Source organism: Mus pahari, chromosome 15 (assembly GCF_900095145.1).
Source record: "Mus pahari chromosome 15, PAHARI_EIJ_v1.1, whole genome shotgun sequence".
Classification (NCBI taxonomy): domain Eukaryota; kingdom Metazoa; phylum Chordata; class Mammalia; order Rodentia; family Muridae; genus Mus; species Mus pahari.
Window position 1 is genome coordinate 56,201,752 of NC_034604.1, and position 18,941 is coordinate 56,220,692.

At 41.6% G+C, this 18,941-nt stretch overlaps 1 protein-coding gene across 6 annotated transcripts in view; it reads left to right on the top strand.

Annotated features, from left to right (window-relative positions):
• The window catches only part of Htr4 (5-hydroxytryptamine receptor 4), a 181,122-nt gene that overhangs the window by 93,783 nt on the left and 68,398 nt on the right, over positions 1 to 18,941 (top strand). For all 6 annotated transcript variants that reach the window (XM_021214463.1, XM_021214464.2, XM_029546963.1 and 3 more), the window contains 3 exons: positions 415 to 540; positions 1,747 to 1,947; positions 16,889 to 17,042. In XM_021214463.1, the coding sequence (XP_021070122.1) occupies positions 415 to 540; positions 1,747 to 1,947; positions 16,889 to 17,042 (481 nt within the window). The remainder of the gene's footprint in view (positions 1 to 414; positions 541 to 1,746; positions 1,948 to 16,888; positions 17,043 to 18,941) is intronic.

Consider the following 18,941-nt stretch of genomic DNA (forward strand, 5'->3'; position numbering starts at 1 on the left):
AAAAAATTTAAAAAAAAAAAAAAAGAACCATGAGTTGAACACACCTCAATGACTACAACAGCCGAGGTCTTCGTCTGATGGATCTTGCACTGTAGATGAGTCAGGTGTGCAATACATAAACCAACCAAGTACATACCTGATTACTAGGCAAGATGAGTCTTTGGAGGAAAACAAAAAGATACGCAAGGCTAGCTAGTCACCCGCACAGTCCCCCTCTCAGGTTCTCCAGCCACCTGGGGATGCCATCAATTGATGGCAAACCTTGGCAAGTTCAGATGCATAATACACGTCGTTCCTGCTGGTTGATGATGATAACATGACCTTCCTGAAGGCTGAGGGAGGCAAATGAATGGCTTTTCCAATGTGTCTGATGCCCCCTCCCGTCTGTGTGTTTTGTGTTTCCATAACCTCCAGTTCCAACGAGGGTTTCGGGTCCGTGGAGAAGGTCGTGCTGCTCACGTTCCTGGCAGTGGTTATCCTGATGGCCATCTTGGGCAACCTGCTGGTGATGGTGGCTGTATGCAGGGACAGGCAGCTCAGGTGAGCAGCACAAGGGGACCCCTCAGCAAACATGCGTGTTGGAGGGATCTCCCTGTAAAGTTGGCTCTGAGTAGTTTCCATGATAATTCATCCTGATGACAGAAAACGTTCATGGGGAAAGATTCTGAAAAACAGAAAAGGGATCACATATAATTCTACAACCCCAACCCAACATAGCCACAAGAACACTGGGATTCTTCCATCATATATGGAAAATACACACACACACACACACACACACACACACACATCCCTGATATCAGTGGTTCAGAGAATAAATCAACCATAACTGATGATTGATTTAGGGAATAAACCCTGGATCTATCATACCTTAACCAACCTCAACTGTGACTACAATTATAATCACCTAAAAATATTTCTCAAAACAACACTGTATGGTATTGGTATGATCTGTGTAATAATCTGGAGATAGTTATTTTTAAAAAGCATCCATTGTTAAACATTAAAATTTATTTGGCCATCCTATATCTTAGGCAGCAATATTCAGTGAAGGAAGACAATATGCACCCACGTTTTTTTGTCTAATTGATCTGAGTTGAACCCTGGGCACTGAAGTTCCTTAAAATTCACAGGGTATTTTTAGTGCATGGCTGGGCAAAGTAGCATCGGTGCATGAATGAAGAGGTGAGGCAGAGATAGCCTGTCTCTAAGCAGGACATGCCCAGACCCAATGAAGAGGCAGAGAAAAAGCGCAGAACTTCGCCTGGAGTCACAAGTAGTGGGTACAGAAGAGGTCACTGTAGCAGCTGAGAATGGTACAGCTTAACACTGTCTGAGGGCAGCACCTTGAGAGGGCTTCCTGGGAGTGCCTAATCCAGGACCAAAGGAAGGGTGGACTCTGGCAAGAATAGGCGAGAGAAAGCACAACTGTGTGGAACCTCAGAATGGTTCTCAGTACATCCACTGCTGGCCTCTGGTCAGGCCAGAAGGGCAGAAGAGAGAGGGAAAGAGGGCATGGCATGGGTCTGGAGAAGTCAGAACAGGCCAGAGCACAGAGAATCTGCTCAGCCATGATACAGAAGGTAAAACTGAGTCTCGTGGGTTATGTTTAATGTGTGATTTCTTCTTTCTTTTTCTAACCCCCTTTGTTCCTTCCTTCCAATCTCCTCCATTCTTCCTTGAATCTCTCCACCTTCTTCCCCACACCCTTCCCCCTCCACCTTGCCTATACCTTTTCCCTCACAGGAAAATAAAAACCAACTATTTCATTGTGTCTCTTGCCTTCGCCGACCTGCTGGTTTCCGTGCTGGTGATGCCCTTTGGTGCCATTGAGCTGGTCCAAGACATCTGGGCTTATGGGGAGATGTTCTGCCTGGTTCGGACCTCTCTGGATGTCCTACTCACCACAGCATCGATCTTTCACCTGTGCTGTATTTCCCTGGACAGGTAAGAGCAGAGCAATGTGTGGAGCAGATCTCATTCGAGACACCAGTGACCTAACAAATATCACCTGGCATCTTTCTTTCCTTTCCTGAGTCACATCACACACAATTAGTTCCAGAGAGACAGATGTCAGAAGGTCGGTGATTCTTTCACCCGGGCAGTCCTTGTGGAGGGCTCCTGCTCAGCCAGGTGATCTCAGAGATATTGAAGACTCAAAGGTCGGCATGGACTAGCAGTTGCTTGCAGTTTTCGGTGGAGATAGGTATCCTCAGTCGAGTTAATTTCCAATTCTGTATCGATGGTGGGAACAAAAGGCTAAGGGAGCCAGGTGGCAAGAAGTAGTGCATCAGCCCAGGAGGTTACAGGCCAGTTCAGATGATGCACCTAACCCTCAAGAGACAGGAGGCCCCAGGGAGATTAGAGGTCAGGTGGTAGAGCGGGGTGGGAACATCCACGTGGAGACATGGGGTGGGGAGAGGTATGGGATGTGGAACAGTCAGAGGGGAGACCAGGGTGGGAGAATAAAATATGGAGTGTAAAAAAGAAATAAATTAATTTTAGAAAAAAAAGAACTGAAACGTGTGTGACAACAGCAGATTCACCTCCTGTCTCATGAGGGCATGGATGAGAACAGCAGGTGTGACAACCTTCGTGGTTTAAACCACTCTCTCCCCTTGTTTTCCTGACAAGAACACAGAGTTGAATTGCCTAGTTTCTATGTATGTATGCATGTATGTATGTATGTATGTATGTATGTACGTATGTATAATGAGACTCCACTGCATGCATAGAGAGAGAGGAGCATGAGTGAACTGTTAGCCAACAGCAAGACCTACCATGTATCATAATTAGAAATTTGTGGATCTTATCTTGTTTATAATTGGATGTCAGCATATGAAAGACATTTTAAAAACAGTATATGCTATATGAAATTTCATATTTTATAAAATAAAATATGAGAAAGTAGAAAACACAGGGGAACAATGATCCTTGAGACTAGACAAAGTATAATACTGACACGTAGAAAAAGACAAGGCTGGGGATAAAGGGAAGCTGGAAGTCAGTGAAATTTTGGCAAAAGCCAGGGGAAGAAAATGAGCCATGCATGGAATAAAAATGACAGGAATTTCAAATGTTTTGCTGTAGAGAATAGAATCTGGCCAGCCCTAAGACAAATGCTAAAAGATCTCCCATCAGGGAGGGCTCTGCTTCAGAGTCCCAGATTTCAGCTCATACTCCTTCATGAACATTTCTCACGTAGGCTCAGGATGTAGTGAAATCATTAAGAATTGGACATTAAAAGCCACCTGTTTTAAAATTTGAGAGATTTAACTTTAAATTTCAGCTCTGTCAGGTTTTTGCCTCTGAGATTGGCAGTGGGTTAATAAGCCTTTCTGAGTCCCAGTTTAGTTTTGGGTTTTTCGTTTGTTTGTTTGTTTTGGTCTCAAAAATAGAGGGCAAAGAATTGATCTTGCAGGACTGAAGTTAGGGACAGAATCTAATCTACCTGATGTGGATCATTTTCTACCAAGATGCAATACAGCTACTACTGGGACTTGACTTGTCTAATACACCAGCACATCCTGTAATTGTTCTCACGTTGCTGTAGGCATCTATTTCCACTTACAAGGTCAAACAAATGGCCAGTTTTGAAAATGGCTACTCTAAGCATTGCCACTTGCCTGGAACTTTTCAACAGCTTTGAGATATGACCACACTGATTGATGTAGAGAATTTCTAAATTTAATTAACTTAATTTCCAATTCAACTTAATTGATTTAAAATTTCATGCATATGTATTGTATTTACCATATTTTTTATTCCTCCTTCTCCCTACTTCAGTTCATTCCCTTTCCTGCTCCCATTTCCCCCCCACCCCAGCCCACACACCTCGATGAGTTCATTCAGTGTTACTCGTGTGTGTGTGTGTGTGTGTGTGTGTGTGTGTGTGTTTAATTTAACCCTGATGACTCGTCATTGGATCACCCATCAGAGGCTCATCTCTGGAGAAGACAGATTCTCACTCTCTCAGCCATCACTGCCTGCCTGTAGCTCTTCTTCTGAGGGTGGAGCCTTATATTTCCCCATCTTTGTTGACATACCAGATTGGTGTTATCATATGTAGGTCTTCTGAAGCCAAATATATTACTGAGATTTCATGAGTGTAGTAGCTTCCCTGTCATATATAGAAAACACAGTCCTGCAGCAGCTATAGCCTGGTCTTCTGGCTCTTACACTCTCTCCGTCCCCTCTTCTGTAATGTTCTCTGAGCCTTCATAATAGAGGTTGCATTTTAGATATATCAAGTGAGGTTGGATCCCCATAGCCTGTTACTTCTCTACATCTTAATTAACTGTTGATTTCTTAGTAGTCCCCATCTGCTATAAAAATTAACAGCCTTTTCTGATGAGCAGGTGAAGACTACATTTATCTGTGGATCTAAAGGTGGGTATTTAGAATACAGTCAGGAAATGTACAGTTTAGCAAAGTGGCAGTAATAGGTTCTCTTTTGGAGTCCAAAGCTATACCAACCGTAGGTAGTTGGGTAGGTTTACATTAGCAGGCATGAATTCTCTCCTAATGAGGCTGTAAGTCCAATTAGATGGCTGTGGTTTACCCCCAAGATGTATCACCCTTGGACCCTTGGGAATATCTAGCCATGCTGGCCACTGTTGTGGTATCCAGGCTTTGCAGTTGAGTACAGTTGAGTAGGAGTATTGATTGCTTGTCTTCCTTGGAAGATTGCATGTCACCTCCTATGACACTATAATACAGTAAGAGCTATTCCTTCAGGAAGGAGGCTTCTGTATCATATCCAGTCTGATTCCTGTGTGAATGTTTTCAGCAACAGAGTTTTACCTTGGTGTTCTGGGAGGAACCAAGGGCAATGGCAACAGGTTGTATTGTTTGGGGAGTTTCTTGGGCTACCCTGACCAATAACTTGAAGGGGAATTTCCCAAGTTTGTTACATAATCGATGGCTCTTGGGGAGAGTGTTACTGCAAGGGATATGACTTCATTTAAACAATATGTGCATTACCTATATCACATATGAATTTTAAGTAAACATGAAATAGTATTTCCTTATTGCTTTTTTCAAACATGTGGGTGTTACTTATTCCTCTCCTCTCCACAAAGTTTTCCCCTGTTTCAAATTCCCCACTCATTGCACCTATGCCCTGCTATTCCTCTGTACAAAATATTTTTATTAAATCCTCAAGAATTTCATACAATGTATTTGATCTTATTTACCCCCAAGTCCCCCAACTCCTCCTAGACTTACCTACCCTACCTCCTACATTTATGTCCCCCTTTAACATAGCCTATCAATTCCAATATATTCCTAGTTGTGGGGCCAAGCACTGGCGCACAGTCAACCAACCAGGAGTCATGCCCTTAAAGAAATCCAGCTCTCCCTTCCTGAGAAGGCTTCCACTGTCCATAGCGTTTTGGATACCTGCAGAGTCTCACCTTCCCACTCAGTGCTAAAATGTTGACTGGCTTGGTCTTGTGCAGATCCTGTGCAGGCAAACAAAGCTGCCGTGAGTTCAAGCCACATCCAGAAGACATTATTTTTCTAGAGTCTTCTCTAATCTCAGATTCTTCCTGTCACCACTGGCTTCTGCTATGATCTCTGAGCATCAGTGGGGTGTGTGTGTCTGTGTGTATGTGTCTATATGTGTGTTTATATGTGTGTGTGTGTGTCTGCCTTAGTGTGTAAGTGTATGGGTGTGGAGGTGGGTGAGGAGACTTGGATGTGTGATCTGTGGCTGAGCGCTCCTTGGACAGTTATTCTCTGCCCTCTGACCAGCTGGGAGTTTGTGTTTTAGCCACCATCCACTGCACAAAGGTATTTTTCTGATGAGTTGTGAGTTGTAAAAGAGAATTCCACAGTCTGTTTCTATCTCTATCCCGAGCATCCCTTCCTGCCCTTCACCAGCCCTGTCTCTAGGCTCTGGCCACCTTGACCTATCTTTTCTTCCATTGCTTTCCAGGCACCAGCTCCTCTCTGTGCCTGGAGAGCTTCTTTTCCCACTATGTGTCTGTCAGATTTTAGCTCAGCTCTGTCTTCCCCTGCGGCAGAAGCCATCTCTAATCTCCTCAACAGATTCTTTGTAGAACTCACTGCATTTTTTATTAAATGCGGTTCTGCAAATTTTCACACAAAGTCTTTTTTTCTCCCTTATGGGAGGAAGCCCTGCTTGATGAACAAGGATGAGAATGTTTGAACTGCTGGAATTTGTATCTAATGACACTTTTGACAATTAGACAGTAGCTGCACATAAATATTTATTTAGGTATTTGGCAAATTTTCACTTCCTTCCCCATCACTGACATTAGAAACTTCAACACCACAAGAAAGATGGGGCTGATTTTGGTCTTTTTCTTTGTCTCCGGTCCTATCCCAAGTGATAGCCTCACTGACTGGGAAGGTTCGTGCGAAACATTACAGGCAATGCCTTGACATGAACAACATGGTTTTATTTATGATCTAGCCTTCACTTTTGATGTGCCCCCCTTGGAATCACATTTGAGGTGACTCAAAGCAGAGAAGGTGTTTCTTGGGAGGACCAGGGGGCGGGGAGAGGTATGATGTCCTTGTTATCTGTGTGAATCCTGGCAGGACACAGTGCCCTCCCACCTCAAGGTGCTGTGAATGTTCTAGGAAAGGAGAGTACCTTTCGAGGAGACTTGCTTTGATTGCTAATTTTTGCCCAGCTTACTGGTTCCTGGATCCAGTAAACAGGCAGAACATCTTTATTATTAAAAGATCCATTTCTACATCTACACTTCTTATGCTTCTTGGTACTTTGACCAATGAATCATATTACTGAAGATTTAAAATAATTTCAAAACTAAAATTGGTATGTTTCATATAGTCTGAGTCATGAGGTCAAACACTGTATTGTCTGAGATTCTATGGGGAATGAAAAGCAACCAAGTTGCTACTTTTGAAATGAAGCCATTGAAATCTCCTGACAAGTAATATATGCAGAGAGATGTAACTGTTATTTGAGAAAAAGCAAGTTTCAGGTTTAAGTGTTTGTCATAATTCCATTCATAAAATAAGTGCGCATATGAATATATCTGAACATACACTATGAAAAAGTATTATTGAAGGAGGGAAGGGGAGAGAGACGGACTGAACAACCATGAGCTAAAGGCTTAGAGGTGTCTTTTGGAATACCCACAATCAGACGGTCTTATCCCCTGGTTTCCTCTATATTGACTAATTATACCTCTGTTCTTCCACTGGATTCTAAGCTAAACTTTTTAAGACTTAACTGTTCTCTGTTTTTTTGAACATGTTTGCAACCTATCTTGTATTTGGCTTGAAATACAATCACCGCTAAAAGTCCATTTTACTTTTTTCTATCTTTCTTTTCTTGTTATTTTCTTTGTTTCTTTGTTTCTTCCTCCCTTCCTTCCTCACTCCATCCCTCCCTTCCCCCTCTCTCTCTTGCTTTCTTTCTCCATTTTACATCTTGATTGCTTTCCCCATCCCCTCTCCCACAGTCCCTCCTCCCATCCCCCCTTACCTTGTCCTCTGAGAGGGTGGAGTTCCCCCACCCATGTATTCCCCTACCCTGGCACATCAAGGTCTCAGGGCTAAGTGTATCCACTCCTGTTGAAGTCAGACAAAGCAGCCCAGCTAGAAGAACATACCCCCAAACCAGACAACAGCTTTTTGAATAGCCCCTGTTCCAGTTGTTTGGGACCCACATGAAGACCAAGCTTCACTTCTGCTACAAATGTGCAGGGGGCCTAGGTTCATTCTATGTATGCGCTGTGGTTGGTGGTTCAGTCTCTGAGAGCCCCAAGGGTTCAGGTTAGTTGATTCTGTTGGTCTTCCTGTATTCCTGATCTCTCTAAGACTTTTGACATGAAAGGGTATAGGTTTTTTGTCGAAGTCTTTTTCAGTATCTAATGATCATGTGGTATCTTTTCTTTCAGTTTGTTTATATGGTGGATTACATTGATGGATTTTCATATATTGAACCAACCCTGTATCCCTGGGATGAGCCCTACTTGATCATGGTGGATATCATTTTTTGATGTGTTCCTTGATTTGGTTTGCAAGTATTTCATTGAGTATTTTTGCAATGTCATAAGAGAAATTGGCCTGAAATTCTCTTTCTTTGTGGAGTCTTTGTGTGGTTTAGGGATCACGGTGACTGTGGCTTCATGAATGAGTCTGGCAGTGTTCCTTATGCTCCTGTTTGGTGGAATAGTTTGAGGCATGTTGGTATTATCTTTTCTTTGAAAGTGTGGTAGAATTCTGCACTAAAACCATCTGGCCAAGGGCTTTTTTGTTGTTGTTTTGTTTTATTAATGATTGCTTCTATTTCCTTAGAGGTATTGGGCTGTTTAAATGGTTCACCTGGTCTAGATTTAACTTCTAGATTTTTCTGTCTAGAAAATCATTCATTTCGTTAAGATTTTCCAAGTTTGTGGAGTACAGGCTTTTGAAGTAAGACCTAATGATTCTTTGAATTTCCTGTTGTATGTCTCCCTTTTCATTTCTGATTTCGTTTATTTGGATACTGTCTCTCTGACTTTTGGTTGGCTTGGTTAAGGGTTTGTTTATCTTGTTGATTTTCTCAAAGAACCAGCTCTTAGTTTGTTAATTCTTAGTTTGTATTGTTCTCTTTGTGTCTAATTGATTGATTTTAGCCCTGCTTTCAATTATTTTCTGCCTTCTACTTTTCTTCAGTATGTTTGCTTCTTTTTTGTAGAACTTTCAGGTGTACCTTTAAACTGCTGGTATGAGAACTTTCTAAGTTGTTTTGTGGAGGCTCTTTGTGCTATAAATTTCCTCCTAGCACTGCTTTCATTGTGTCCCATAAATTTGGGTATGTTGTAGCTTCATTTTCATTGAATTCAAGAAAGTTTTTAATTTCTTTCTTATTTGTTTCCTGACCCAGAGATCATTGAATAGAAAGTTGTTCAGTTTCCATGGGTGTGTTGGCTTTCTGATGTTTCTGTTGTTAAAGTTCACCTTTAATCCATGATTGTCTGAGAAGATACAAGCTGCTATTGTAATTGTTTTGTGTCTGTTGAGGCTGCTTTGTGACCACAATTTTGGAGAAGTATCTATGAGGTGCTGAGAAGAAGGTATATTCTTTTGTGCTTGGATAAAATATTCTGTATATGTCTGTAGGTCTATTTGTTTCATAACGCTGATTAGTTTCATTATTTCTCCACTTAGTTTTTGTCCAGGTGACCTGTCAATTGTGAGAGTCGGGTGTTGTACTGGCTAATTTTGTGTCAACTTGACACAGGCTGGAGTTATCACAGAGAAAGGAGCTTTAGTTGGGGAAACGCCTCCATGAGATCCGGCTGTAAGGCATTTTCTCAATTAGTAAAAAGGGGGGAGGGCCCCTTGTGGGTGGTGCCATCTCTGGGCTGGTAGTCTTGGTTCTATAAGAGAGCAGGCTGAGCAAGCCAGTGGAAGCAAGCCAGTAAAGAACATCCCTCCATGGCTTCTGCATCAGCTCCTGCTTTCTGACCTGCTTGAGTTCCAGTCCTGCATCCTTTGGTGATCAATAGCAGTTTGGAAATGTAAGCCAAATAAACACTTTCCTCCCCAACTTGCTTCTTGGTCATGATGTTGTACAGGAATAGAAACCCTGACTAAGACAGGTGTTGTAGGTCCACTGGGGATAGCACACTTCTCAGGGCAGTCAAGAGAACCCCAGAGGATTCAGCAGGCAGGGAAGATGGGTGCAAGAAGGGTAGCTGAGGGTACCCGAGAGAACTCAGCAGGCAGGGAAGCTGGATTCAGTAAAGGAGTCCCATGTTACTTTATTGAATTTACTGAAGAGACCATTACATGTAAGGGCAACAGTATTTTCTTTTGCTTTTGTATTGTCAACTGTCTCCTGACATGCCAAAACTTGATATAATCTATCTGCAAAAATCTTCCACATTTCTCCAGTTCCAGGTTTTCTTTGAAACAAAGTTCCTTGTAAAACATATTCTTCTCACTCCAGGGCTGCATATTTCATCGTGTGCAAGAGATAAGTTGTCTGCTTCGCTTAATGATCTCCCTGGAGCATAACTAAATTGTGAATGTATAAATCAAATGTGTCAATCATTGTGAGCTTGTCTGGTAGAGTTCCATTTGTTTTCCCAATATATCTGAGTTTTGCAAGGAGTTTCTTCTTTTCACATACTCTTCCCAGATAGGTCCACACAGTGTACCTAACAGCCACATTTGTTGAGTTGGATTTCATGGTATAATGTAGGGAACTGTGATTTTTTTTTTAATATCCATTTCATCAAATATTCATGGGGTGCTTACTAATTGCTGCGAGCTCTTCTGGACAGTCGACTTACAGTACTGAATGACAGGAAAGGCTCTGAGCAGAGCTTTTAGTGCACTGGTGGAACAGAGTGATAGCAGATAGAAGAGTATGGTAAGATTACTGACAGTTGAATAACAGGAAGAGTCAATTCCTAGACCCTGAAGTGACCACCTTCTGTAGCCAGGCTGGACCCCCAGTGGAAGAAGGGTAAGGACATCAACTACACACACACACACACACACACACACACACACACACACACACACACACACACACACACACACACACACACACACACACACACACACACACACACACACACACACACACACACACACAAACACACACACCACAGCTCTTGACCCAAAATTGTTCTGTTTACAAGAAATGCATGAACAAAGATGGACTGGAGAATTAAGGAATAGCCAACCAATGACTGGCCCAACTAGAGAGCTATCCCATGGGCAAGCGCCAATCCCTACACTATTAATGATGCCCGGTTATGCTTTCAGACAGGAGCCTAGCATAGCTGTCTGCTGAGAGGTTCCAATCAGCAGCTGATAGAAACAGATGTAGAGACCCACAGCCAGACAATGGATGGAGCTCAGAAGTCTTGTGGAAGAGTTGGGGGAAGGATTGAGAGACCTAGAAGGATAGGAACTCCACAGGAAGACCAACAGATTGGCTAATAACCTGGACCATTCGGGGCTCTCATAGATTGAACCAGTGCACATATGTAGCAGATGTGCAGCTTGGTCTTCATGTGGGTCCTGAACATCTGAAGTGGGGACTGTCCCTAAAGCTGTTGCTGTTCTGTGGAATATGTTTCTTCTATCTGGGCTGCCTTGTCTGGTCTCATTGGGAGAGGATGTGCCTAGTCCCAACAGAAACTTGATGGGCCAAGGTGGGGGGCGGGGAAGGACTGGGAGGGGGGCTCCACATTCTCAGAGGAGAAGGGAACAGGAAATGGTGGGAAGGACTCTGTGAGGCAAGCGTTTGGAGAAGGTGGAGCAGTGATCAGGATGTGAAGTAAATAAATTAATAAATTAATGGAAAACAAAACAAAAAAAGAGTAAATCCCAAAAGCTGTTGCGAGAGGCCACTCCCCATGACAGGGAGGGTCTTCAGAGGGTAAGACTGAAACTAAGCCCTGACACATTAATTATGAACTAAATGCATTTCAGCCTTCGGTTTTCATTGTATATGCTTTGCGTCTGCACAGACCATTCATTACCTATAAGCATGGTAGCTCATCTTGGTCTGGTTTTTGTTTTTGTTTTTGTTTTTGTTTTTGCCAGTTTTTCCCTAATTAAGAATGCCAAAAGAACCAATCTGACCTCATCAACTTTGTGCTCTTGCTGGAGACAAACAAAGGAACTGTCCCATACGTGTGTACATGAACACAGGCTGCTCTGAGATGTGCCTTGGTTTTTATTACAAGTTTGGTGTTAATTTTTATTCTCTTCTGGTAAATTTGACATAAAAAAAAATGGGTAAGAGTGTGGCCTGGGGTATTAGACTGCCTAGGTGCATTCTCACTTGAACAAATGTGAGTTTCATCATCTTGGAAAAGCTACTTGAAATTTCTAGATCTCACCTAGTTTGTAGAATTATGTTAATGACAGAATCTTCCTCTGGAAGACTAAGGGAGTGAAATAAATGGAGAGAGAGAGAGAGAGAGAGAGAGAGAGAGAGAGAGAGAGAGAGAGAGAAGCAGATAACACATACCTAATTCATCTCAATGATTTTAACCATTTGCCTTGGGAATTTTCCAAATCCAAAGTGGCTTCTGTGGGTTACTTCCCCGGCCTGACTCTTCAGCCTGATATCCATCTGTTGTTGGAGAGTTAAGAGATTCCTCAGCCTTGTGTGAAGCCTCTCCTTCCTTTGAAGAACTTATTTATCTGGTGTCTCACTTGAACCTTTGTTTTTGTTCTCTCGGTTTACTTCTGGGCTCCAAGGTCCTCTCTCTATCTGTCTGTTAGGAGGAGTACCTTCAGCATCTTTCCTTTTCTCTCAGACCCAATAGGGTCAAAGTGGAAATGTCCATCATACCTTAATAATCTTTTCTAGTTGTTACATCAAAGGATTCCAAGTGTTGCCTTGTAGTTACAGACATTGATACAAAATAGGACCTGCTTCTTGCCACCAAATGTACTTCCATTAGTGTGTGGCATATGCTGTAGATGATTGAAATATCAGAGAAGAAAGCAGCAATTACAATGTAGTTAGAGAAACACCATGGAAACACATACAGTGTGCAGAAATGGGAAGCCCATCCTTGATCTGGATCAAAGGACCCATTCAGAGATCTGACCTAAAATATGGCTACTCCACGCCATGGAGGAAGGGCTACTTTACTGCCCAGCTACACACACACACACACACACACACACACACACACACACACATGAATGTATAGGTATAGATATAGGTATTGATATAGATGTTATCTCTGTTTATCCTGTTGTGATTAGGTGTGAGTATGGAAATTGATCCCAGAACTTGTAAGCAATAGTATCTATTACATCTTATATGCAATGAACTCCATCATTCACAGCCAGTTACCTAAAGGGAACAGCTTATTTGATGTTTTGTGTCTTAGACTCTAAGTACTAGGAGAGATGCTGATCCAAGTATTTTCATATGGTTTGGTGAATAGCTTAGTACATAGATGTATGTGCCAGGAACTTCCTATGTTTACAACATATTATCTCATCTGTTCTCACAGCAAGTGGATGGCGTAGCATCATTATCCCACTCTACAACTGAAGAAACTGTCTCGAAGAGGGTCAATAGCTAGCTCTAAGTCTAGAGGGTATAAGAGTAAGGTAAAGGAAGTCAGTGGCCAGCTGTGAGGACACATGAGATGACTGCTAGGTCTGCTAATGTGAAATTCCAGGACTCCTGGTTGGTCTGGGTGCTTCTCCTTTACCTGTGGTTAGAGAGCAGGGAACGAGAGGGTAAAATTTCCCTTAATTGCAAGAGTGGTGAAGACATTAGCTTGGGGCTTAAAATATACTGCTGTCTTCTAAGACTTGTCAAGGTAAATTGTGTCCCTGGAGACATTTAAAAGCAATTATGTCCCTCATTTGCATGTGGCTGTGGTTGGAGAAGCTGCAGGTTGTCTACCAAAGGGGACTTTTATGGAGTTTTGTGAGCAAACTTTGAAATGTTCGAATAAGAACTTACTTTGTAAATTCCTTTGCTACATTCCAGCTCATCCTGGCCATCTGGAACCAGATTTGCCATTAGAACATTTATTCATTCATTTTGTAAAAGTATTTTTTGCTTAACTAGAAAATGTCCTGGGAATGTCTAAAGAACAGAACTTATATAGTAGTCTACTCCTGAGATAAGCCACAATTCTGTTGGCTAAACAGCATCCATTTAGCCTGAGAATCAACAACCCTCGTCTTTCTTGGATGTAATTCTCTCTGTTAGAAGGGCATGCTGCAGGATTGACCTGGACGGGTGTTTTCAAGGTCTGTGGCCTGTTCTACCTTAATAAACTCTTTTAGAAGAATTACACCACTCCTTCTTTTTTTGTGTCTTTAATTTTTGAGATGAGGCTATCTTGAAACAGATGTCCTAATCCATTGTCTTACAAGCTTTCTGGTGTCTCTTCCCCTGTGTCCCCTGAGCCTTAGATACAGGAATTATATTGTAGATCTACCGGATGGGGCTGGCACCCACAGCCAGCTCTTCTCTACAGTTTGAGTGGTTGTGGTTTTGTGCTGGTCTCTAGCTACTGAAAAGGAAGCTCCTTCGATGTGAGGCAAATGCTACACTTACCTGTAGGTGTAAGAATAAGTACTTAGGATGCAGTTAGAAATCACACTGCTTTGAGAGCGTGACAGTGGGTTCTTCTCTATGTTCTATGGCCTTGCCAGTTCTTATTTTTTCATCTTGAGACAGATAAATTTGTGTATTTTGCCTTTTAAAAAACTCATGACGGACTGCTAGAAAAATATTCCAGTCAGTAAAGTGACATGTTGTGCTCGCACAAGGACTTAAGTTCAAGCTTTAGAACTCATGTGAAAAAGCTGGGCGTTATGGCACACACCTGTAATCTCAGGGTTGGTGTTGGGTGTGTGTGGGGGGGACGAGGTGAGTAGAGACAAGCAGGCCCTTGGGGCTTGCCAGCCAGCCAGCTGAGAATATTTGATGAGTTCCTTTCCCATGAAAGACTCTTTTCAGAAAAAAAAGAAAAAAACAGGTGAATGGCAATCAAGATTGACCTCTGGCTGACTCTGCACATGTATAAACACAGGCATGCCTACAACACACACACACACACACACACACACACACACACACACTAGTTATGAGTGTTGTATAATATTTTGTAAGTACAGCCTCTGGTAAGGAAATCAGTGGTAATGGTTACAATCAACTCTGTCAGTGTATGTTAGGTGATCTCAGAACACTAATGATGCTACCATGCATATTTTAGAGGAATACACAATACAATACAATACAATAGGGAAATTTCCTTCAAAACAAAACAAAACATACACAAAAAAATTTTTCTAGAATTTTTGCTTGAAATTGAAGATTTTATGATATGAGGAAAGATACTCAAAGTACATAAGGTGGCTTTTTGAGAGTTCTGCCTTGAGAATACCAAAATCCTCAAAAAGAACCTTCAGCAGTTATGTCAATGTTGTGAGTTTTAGCAAGAATCTCATATTTTGCCGGGCAGTGATGGCACACATCTTTAATCCCAGCACTCAGGAGACAGAGGTAGAGGCATATCTCTTAGTTCAACGCCAGTTTGGTCTACAGACTGAATTTCAAGGCTACACAGAAAAACCCTGTCTTGAAATACAAAATAAACAAATAAACAAAAACCCTCATATTTTTGTCCCATGCTACTAGTTAAAAATATTGTTATGTTTATTGTAGAATAAAGACAAATTTTAAGTCAAATATGAATCTGGGCACAATCACATAATTTCATTATATCCAAACTAATCTAGCACCGAGGATTTCACCAACCTATTTTAAAATTAAATAAAATAATCTCCTTCTCTTTTCTATTGCTAATATCTTAAAGATAAGGAAGAATTTTTTCTATCTTCCTTAATAATTCAAGTCTATGCAAGCTCAAATGTCCATCATTGTCTGTACAGTGACCATCCCTGCCTCCCACCCTAGCCCTAACAACATCTTCAGTTACCCATTCCCCAGGATACTGACTGTATCCAGAGTATTTCCATTTGTTTCTCTGAGTCAGCATCCTATACTAGGCTAGAGCAGTACCAATCAAGGCATAGAACATCTGGATAGGCTGGAGTAACATGCAGGATCAAGTCTGGGAGTTGGAGCTGAGGCCATTTGTGGAGAAATAAGAAATTTAATACTTTAGGCAGAATATAAGAGGGTGAACAGTGAATTCCAAGAAAGTCTCCTATCACAGCAAATAAGGGGAGAGTACTTTCAACAAGTTGACAAAGTATCTTTTTTTTTCTTTTTTTCTTTTTTTTTATTATTATTTTCTTTATTTATATTTCAAATGCTATCCCGAAAGTTTCCCATACCCCTCCCCCCACCTCTGTTCCCCTACCCACCCACTCCCACTACTTGGCCCAGGCCTTGCCTTGTGCTAGGTCATATAGAGTTTGGAAGACCAAGGAGCCTCTATTCCCACTGATGGCCGATTAGGTCATCTTCTGCTACATATGCAGCTAGAAACACAAAGTATCTTAAAAGTGAGATGTTTGCCATTTTGTATTCTTAGCAATTAAGTGTTCACTATCAGAAACAATGTATATGAATTCTACTTGCAACATTTTAGCTTGAGCATCCCATGCTAACCTAGGGAAGCCAGGAAGTGCATGTACCCCTAATGGGGAAATAAATAAGTGGTACTTCCTGGAGGTAGTGCTCACTCCGTGGTGGAAATGTACAGTCCAGGTGGCTGCCCAGCACACCGTGATTTGGAAGACCCTCAGAATCTATACTCTTCTCATCTAAGTCTGTTGAGGGAGAAGAGAGGAGGAGAGAGGCTAAGCCCAGACAACAATCTAAGGAGCACAGACGTATATTCAACATCTCAGCATAGCCCTCAAGAAGAAGAGGACAAATCTGTGATAGTTCAAATTACAGTCACAGAAGCTAAAGGTACCTGTGTATAAGGGTCTGGAGAGCTCGAGGCATTCCTCGATTCCCAGAAAGTGGGACTGTGTCCGAGGCAGAGTAGACCTTCATGTTACTTAAGACTTTGGGAGATGAAGAGGGAAGTGGAGCCAATTCCAGGCAGTGACCTTCACATGAAATATAAACATATTTTATATAGTAACAAACGTTTCCTCCATGTGTTAATGTTTTTATTGTATAATTGCCTTTGCTCTTCTCTTTGTTCTCTGCCCTTGTTCCCTTCCTTTTCATTTCCCTCCTCTGCCATCTCCCTCCCCACTTATTCCCAATTTTGTTTTCCTGTTTTTCTCTTACCTCCTCCTCCTCCTCCTCCTCCTCCTCCTCCTCCTCCTCTGATTCTCCTTTTCTCAATGTTTCCCCTCCTTCCCATCTCTTTTTACTCCTCTTTTCCTTCTCTCCCTCCACCACTGTGATCTTTCCCCTCTTCTTCTCATGTCCCCCTGCCTGTGGCCCCGCCCTTAATTGTCTCTCCAGGTATTATGCCATCTGCTGCCAGCCTTTGGTTTATAGGAACAAGATGACCCCTCTACGCATCGCATTAATGTTGGGAGGCTGCTGGGTCATTCCCATGTTTATATCTTTTCTCCCCATAATGCAAGGCTGGAACAACATCGGCATAGTTGATGTGGTAAGTAAGCATATAAAGCCATGGGATTATTATCCACTCAGTTTTGTTAGGCATTTTAGATAGGCAAACACTCTAAGCTAGGGAGCTATTTTAATAGATATTATAATAGTGGTCTGAGCAGCATGTTTAAATGCCTATTGACGCCTTGGTCATATGTTTGTCAAGATCCTTTGAATTATCTTCCCAATGAGAACTTGTGCTTTTAAAGTTTATTTATTTATTATTTGGGAATCTCATGCATAAGTGCAATGTATTTGGATCACATGAAACCCTAAACCTCAAAGTTTACATTTCCATGTCTGTCTTAGATTATTTTCCTGTGCAATGATAAAATACCCTGACAGAAACAGTTTGTGGGAGAAATGGCTTATTTTCCCTCACAGTTTAAGATATCCATGGCAGAGATGTCAAGACAGCAGGAACCTGCAGCAGTGAGTCCCTTAATGTCCACAGTCATCAGAGAACAATTAAACTGCTCAGTTTGGGGATTTTTTTTTTTTGGTTTTGGTTTCCAGTTTGTTTTGGCTTCCACATTCTAGAACCCCCTGCCTAGGGAAAGGTCCTACCTGAAATGAAGATGGATCTTCCCACACCAATTACCGTACACAAGATAATCCTCCCCAGCTGTACCCAGTGTGCCACTTGCAGGTGATTCAGATTCTGTCAAGTTCACAGTTCCCTCTAACCAACACAAGGTCCAACTTTGCATTGCTCCATTTCAGCAAGGATGCTGATGAGTTGGTTTATCCTGAGTCCCCCAGGACCAGGCACTTCATCCTTCACCTTTCCCATGAGATGTCTGATTGCCCTGGATTATCTTCAGCAAGAGTCCTGCTAAGTTGACTTTCCCACTTTCTCTTCCCATTTATTCTGAATAAACTTCTGTTCACTGATCCTCATCAATCAATTTCTTGGCTATACATCCCCACTTTTTTCCTTTGGTGTTTTAGAGTTGAATCTAATCTCTTTGTGAAAAATCACAGTATTGTCTTTTATGAAAACAATGTGAAATGTGTGTAATAAAGGCTCCTTAGCAGGTGTTTCAAATATTTTTTTAACATTACTGTGAATCAGACAGGACAATAAGGAATACTTTTGGGAAGAGTATAATTATGACAGTTTTAAAGATGTGCAGGTTAATTTGTATTCTCCATGACACATAGTTTTTCTGTAAGAAGAATTTTAATTTGATTTATTTTACATAATTATTAAATATTTATTGAGATTTATAAATCAGTTCCCAGAACTTGAGGCATATCATATGTCCTAAGAAGCCTTCATTATATTTCATATTGAGAGTCTATATGGTTTACAGTGCCCAGGGAAAGGCATACCAGGTGAATGGACGCTGCCAGGGAGTGAGGAAAGTCCTGGTCCAGAAGTCAGGAACTAAGCCTCGAGCCAAGCTCTGCTAATGCCCGGCTTCCTGAGGACTGTATTAAGAAAGGAAGTTAGTGCTGAGTGAAAATTTGTCTAATGTGAGTCTAAGGGGGCACATGCCACATATGCCATACATTGTCCAAACTCTAGATATTGTTTTCCAGAGACATAGAACTAATAAGGATGTTTGTGTGCATATGTTCATCTGTCTATCCATCTATCTGTCTATCTATTATCTATTATCTATAAATCTACCTTCCTATTTGTCATCTATCTGTCTATCTATCTATCTATCTATCTATCTATCTATCTATCGTTTTTTCTTGTCATGTATTTGTTCATCTATTTACCTATAAACTTAGAAAAGGAAAAAGAGAAGCAGAGGCAGACATATAGACATATTGTAACTGGTCCACATGGTTGTGGAAGTTGACAATTCTCAGCACACGAGAGACTGAGGAAAGACAATATTTCAGTTCAAGTCCAAATATAGGAAAAAACTGATGGCCTTCATTAAGT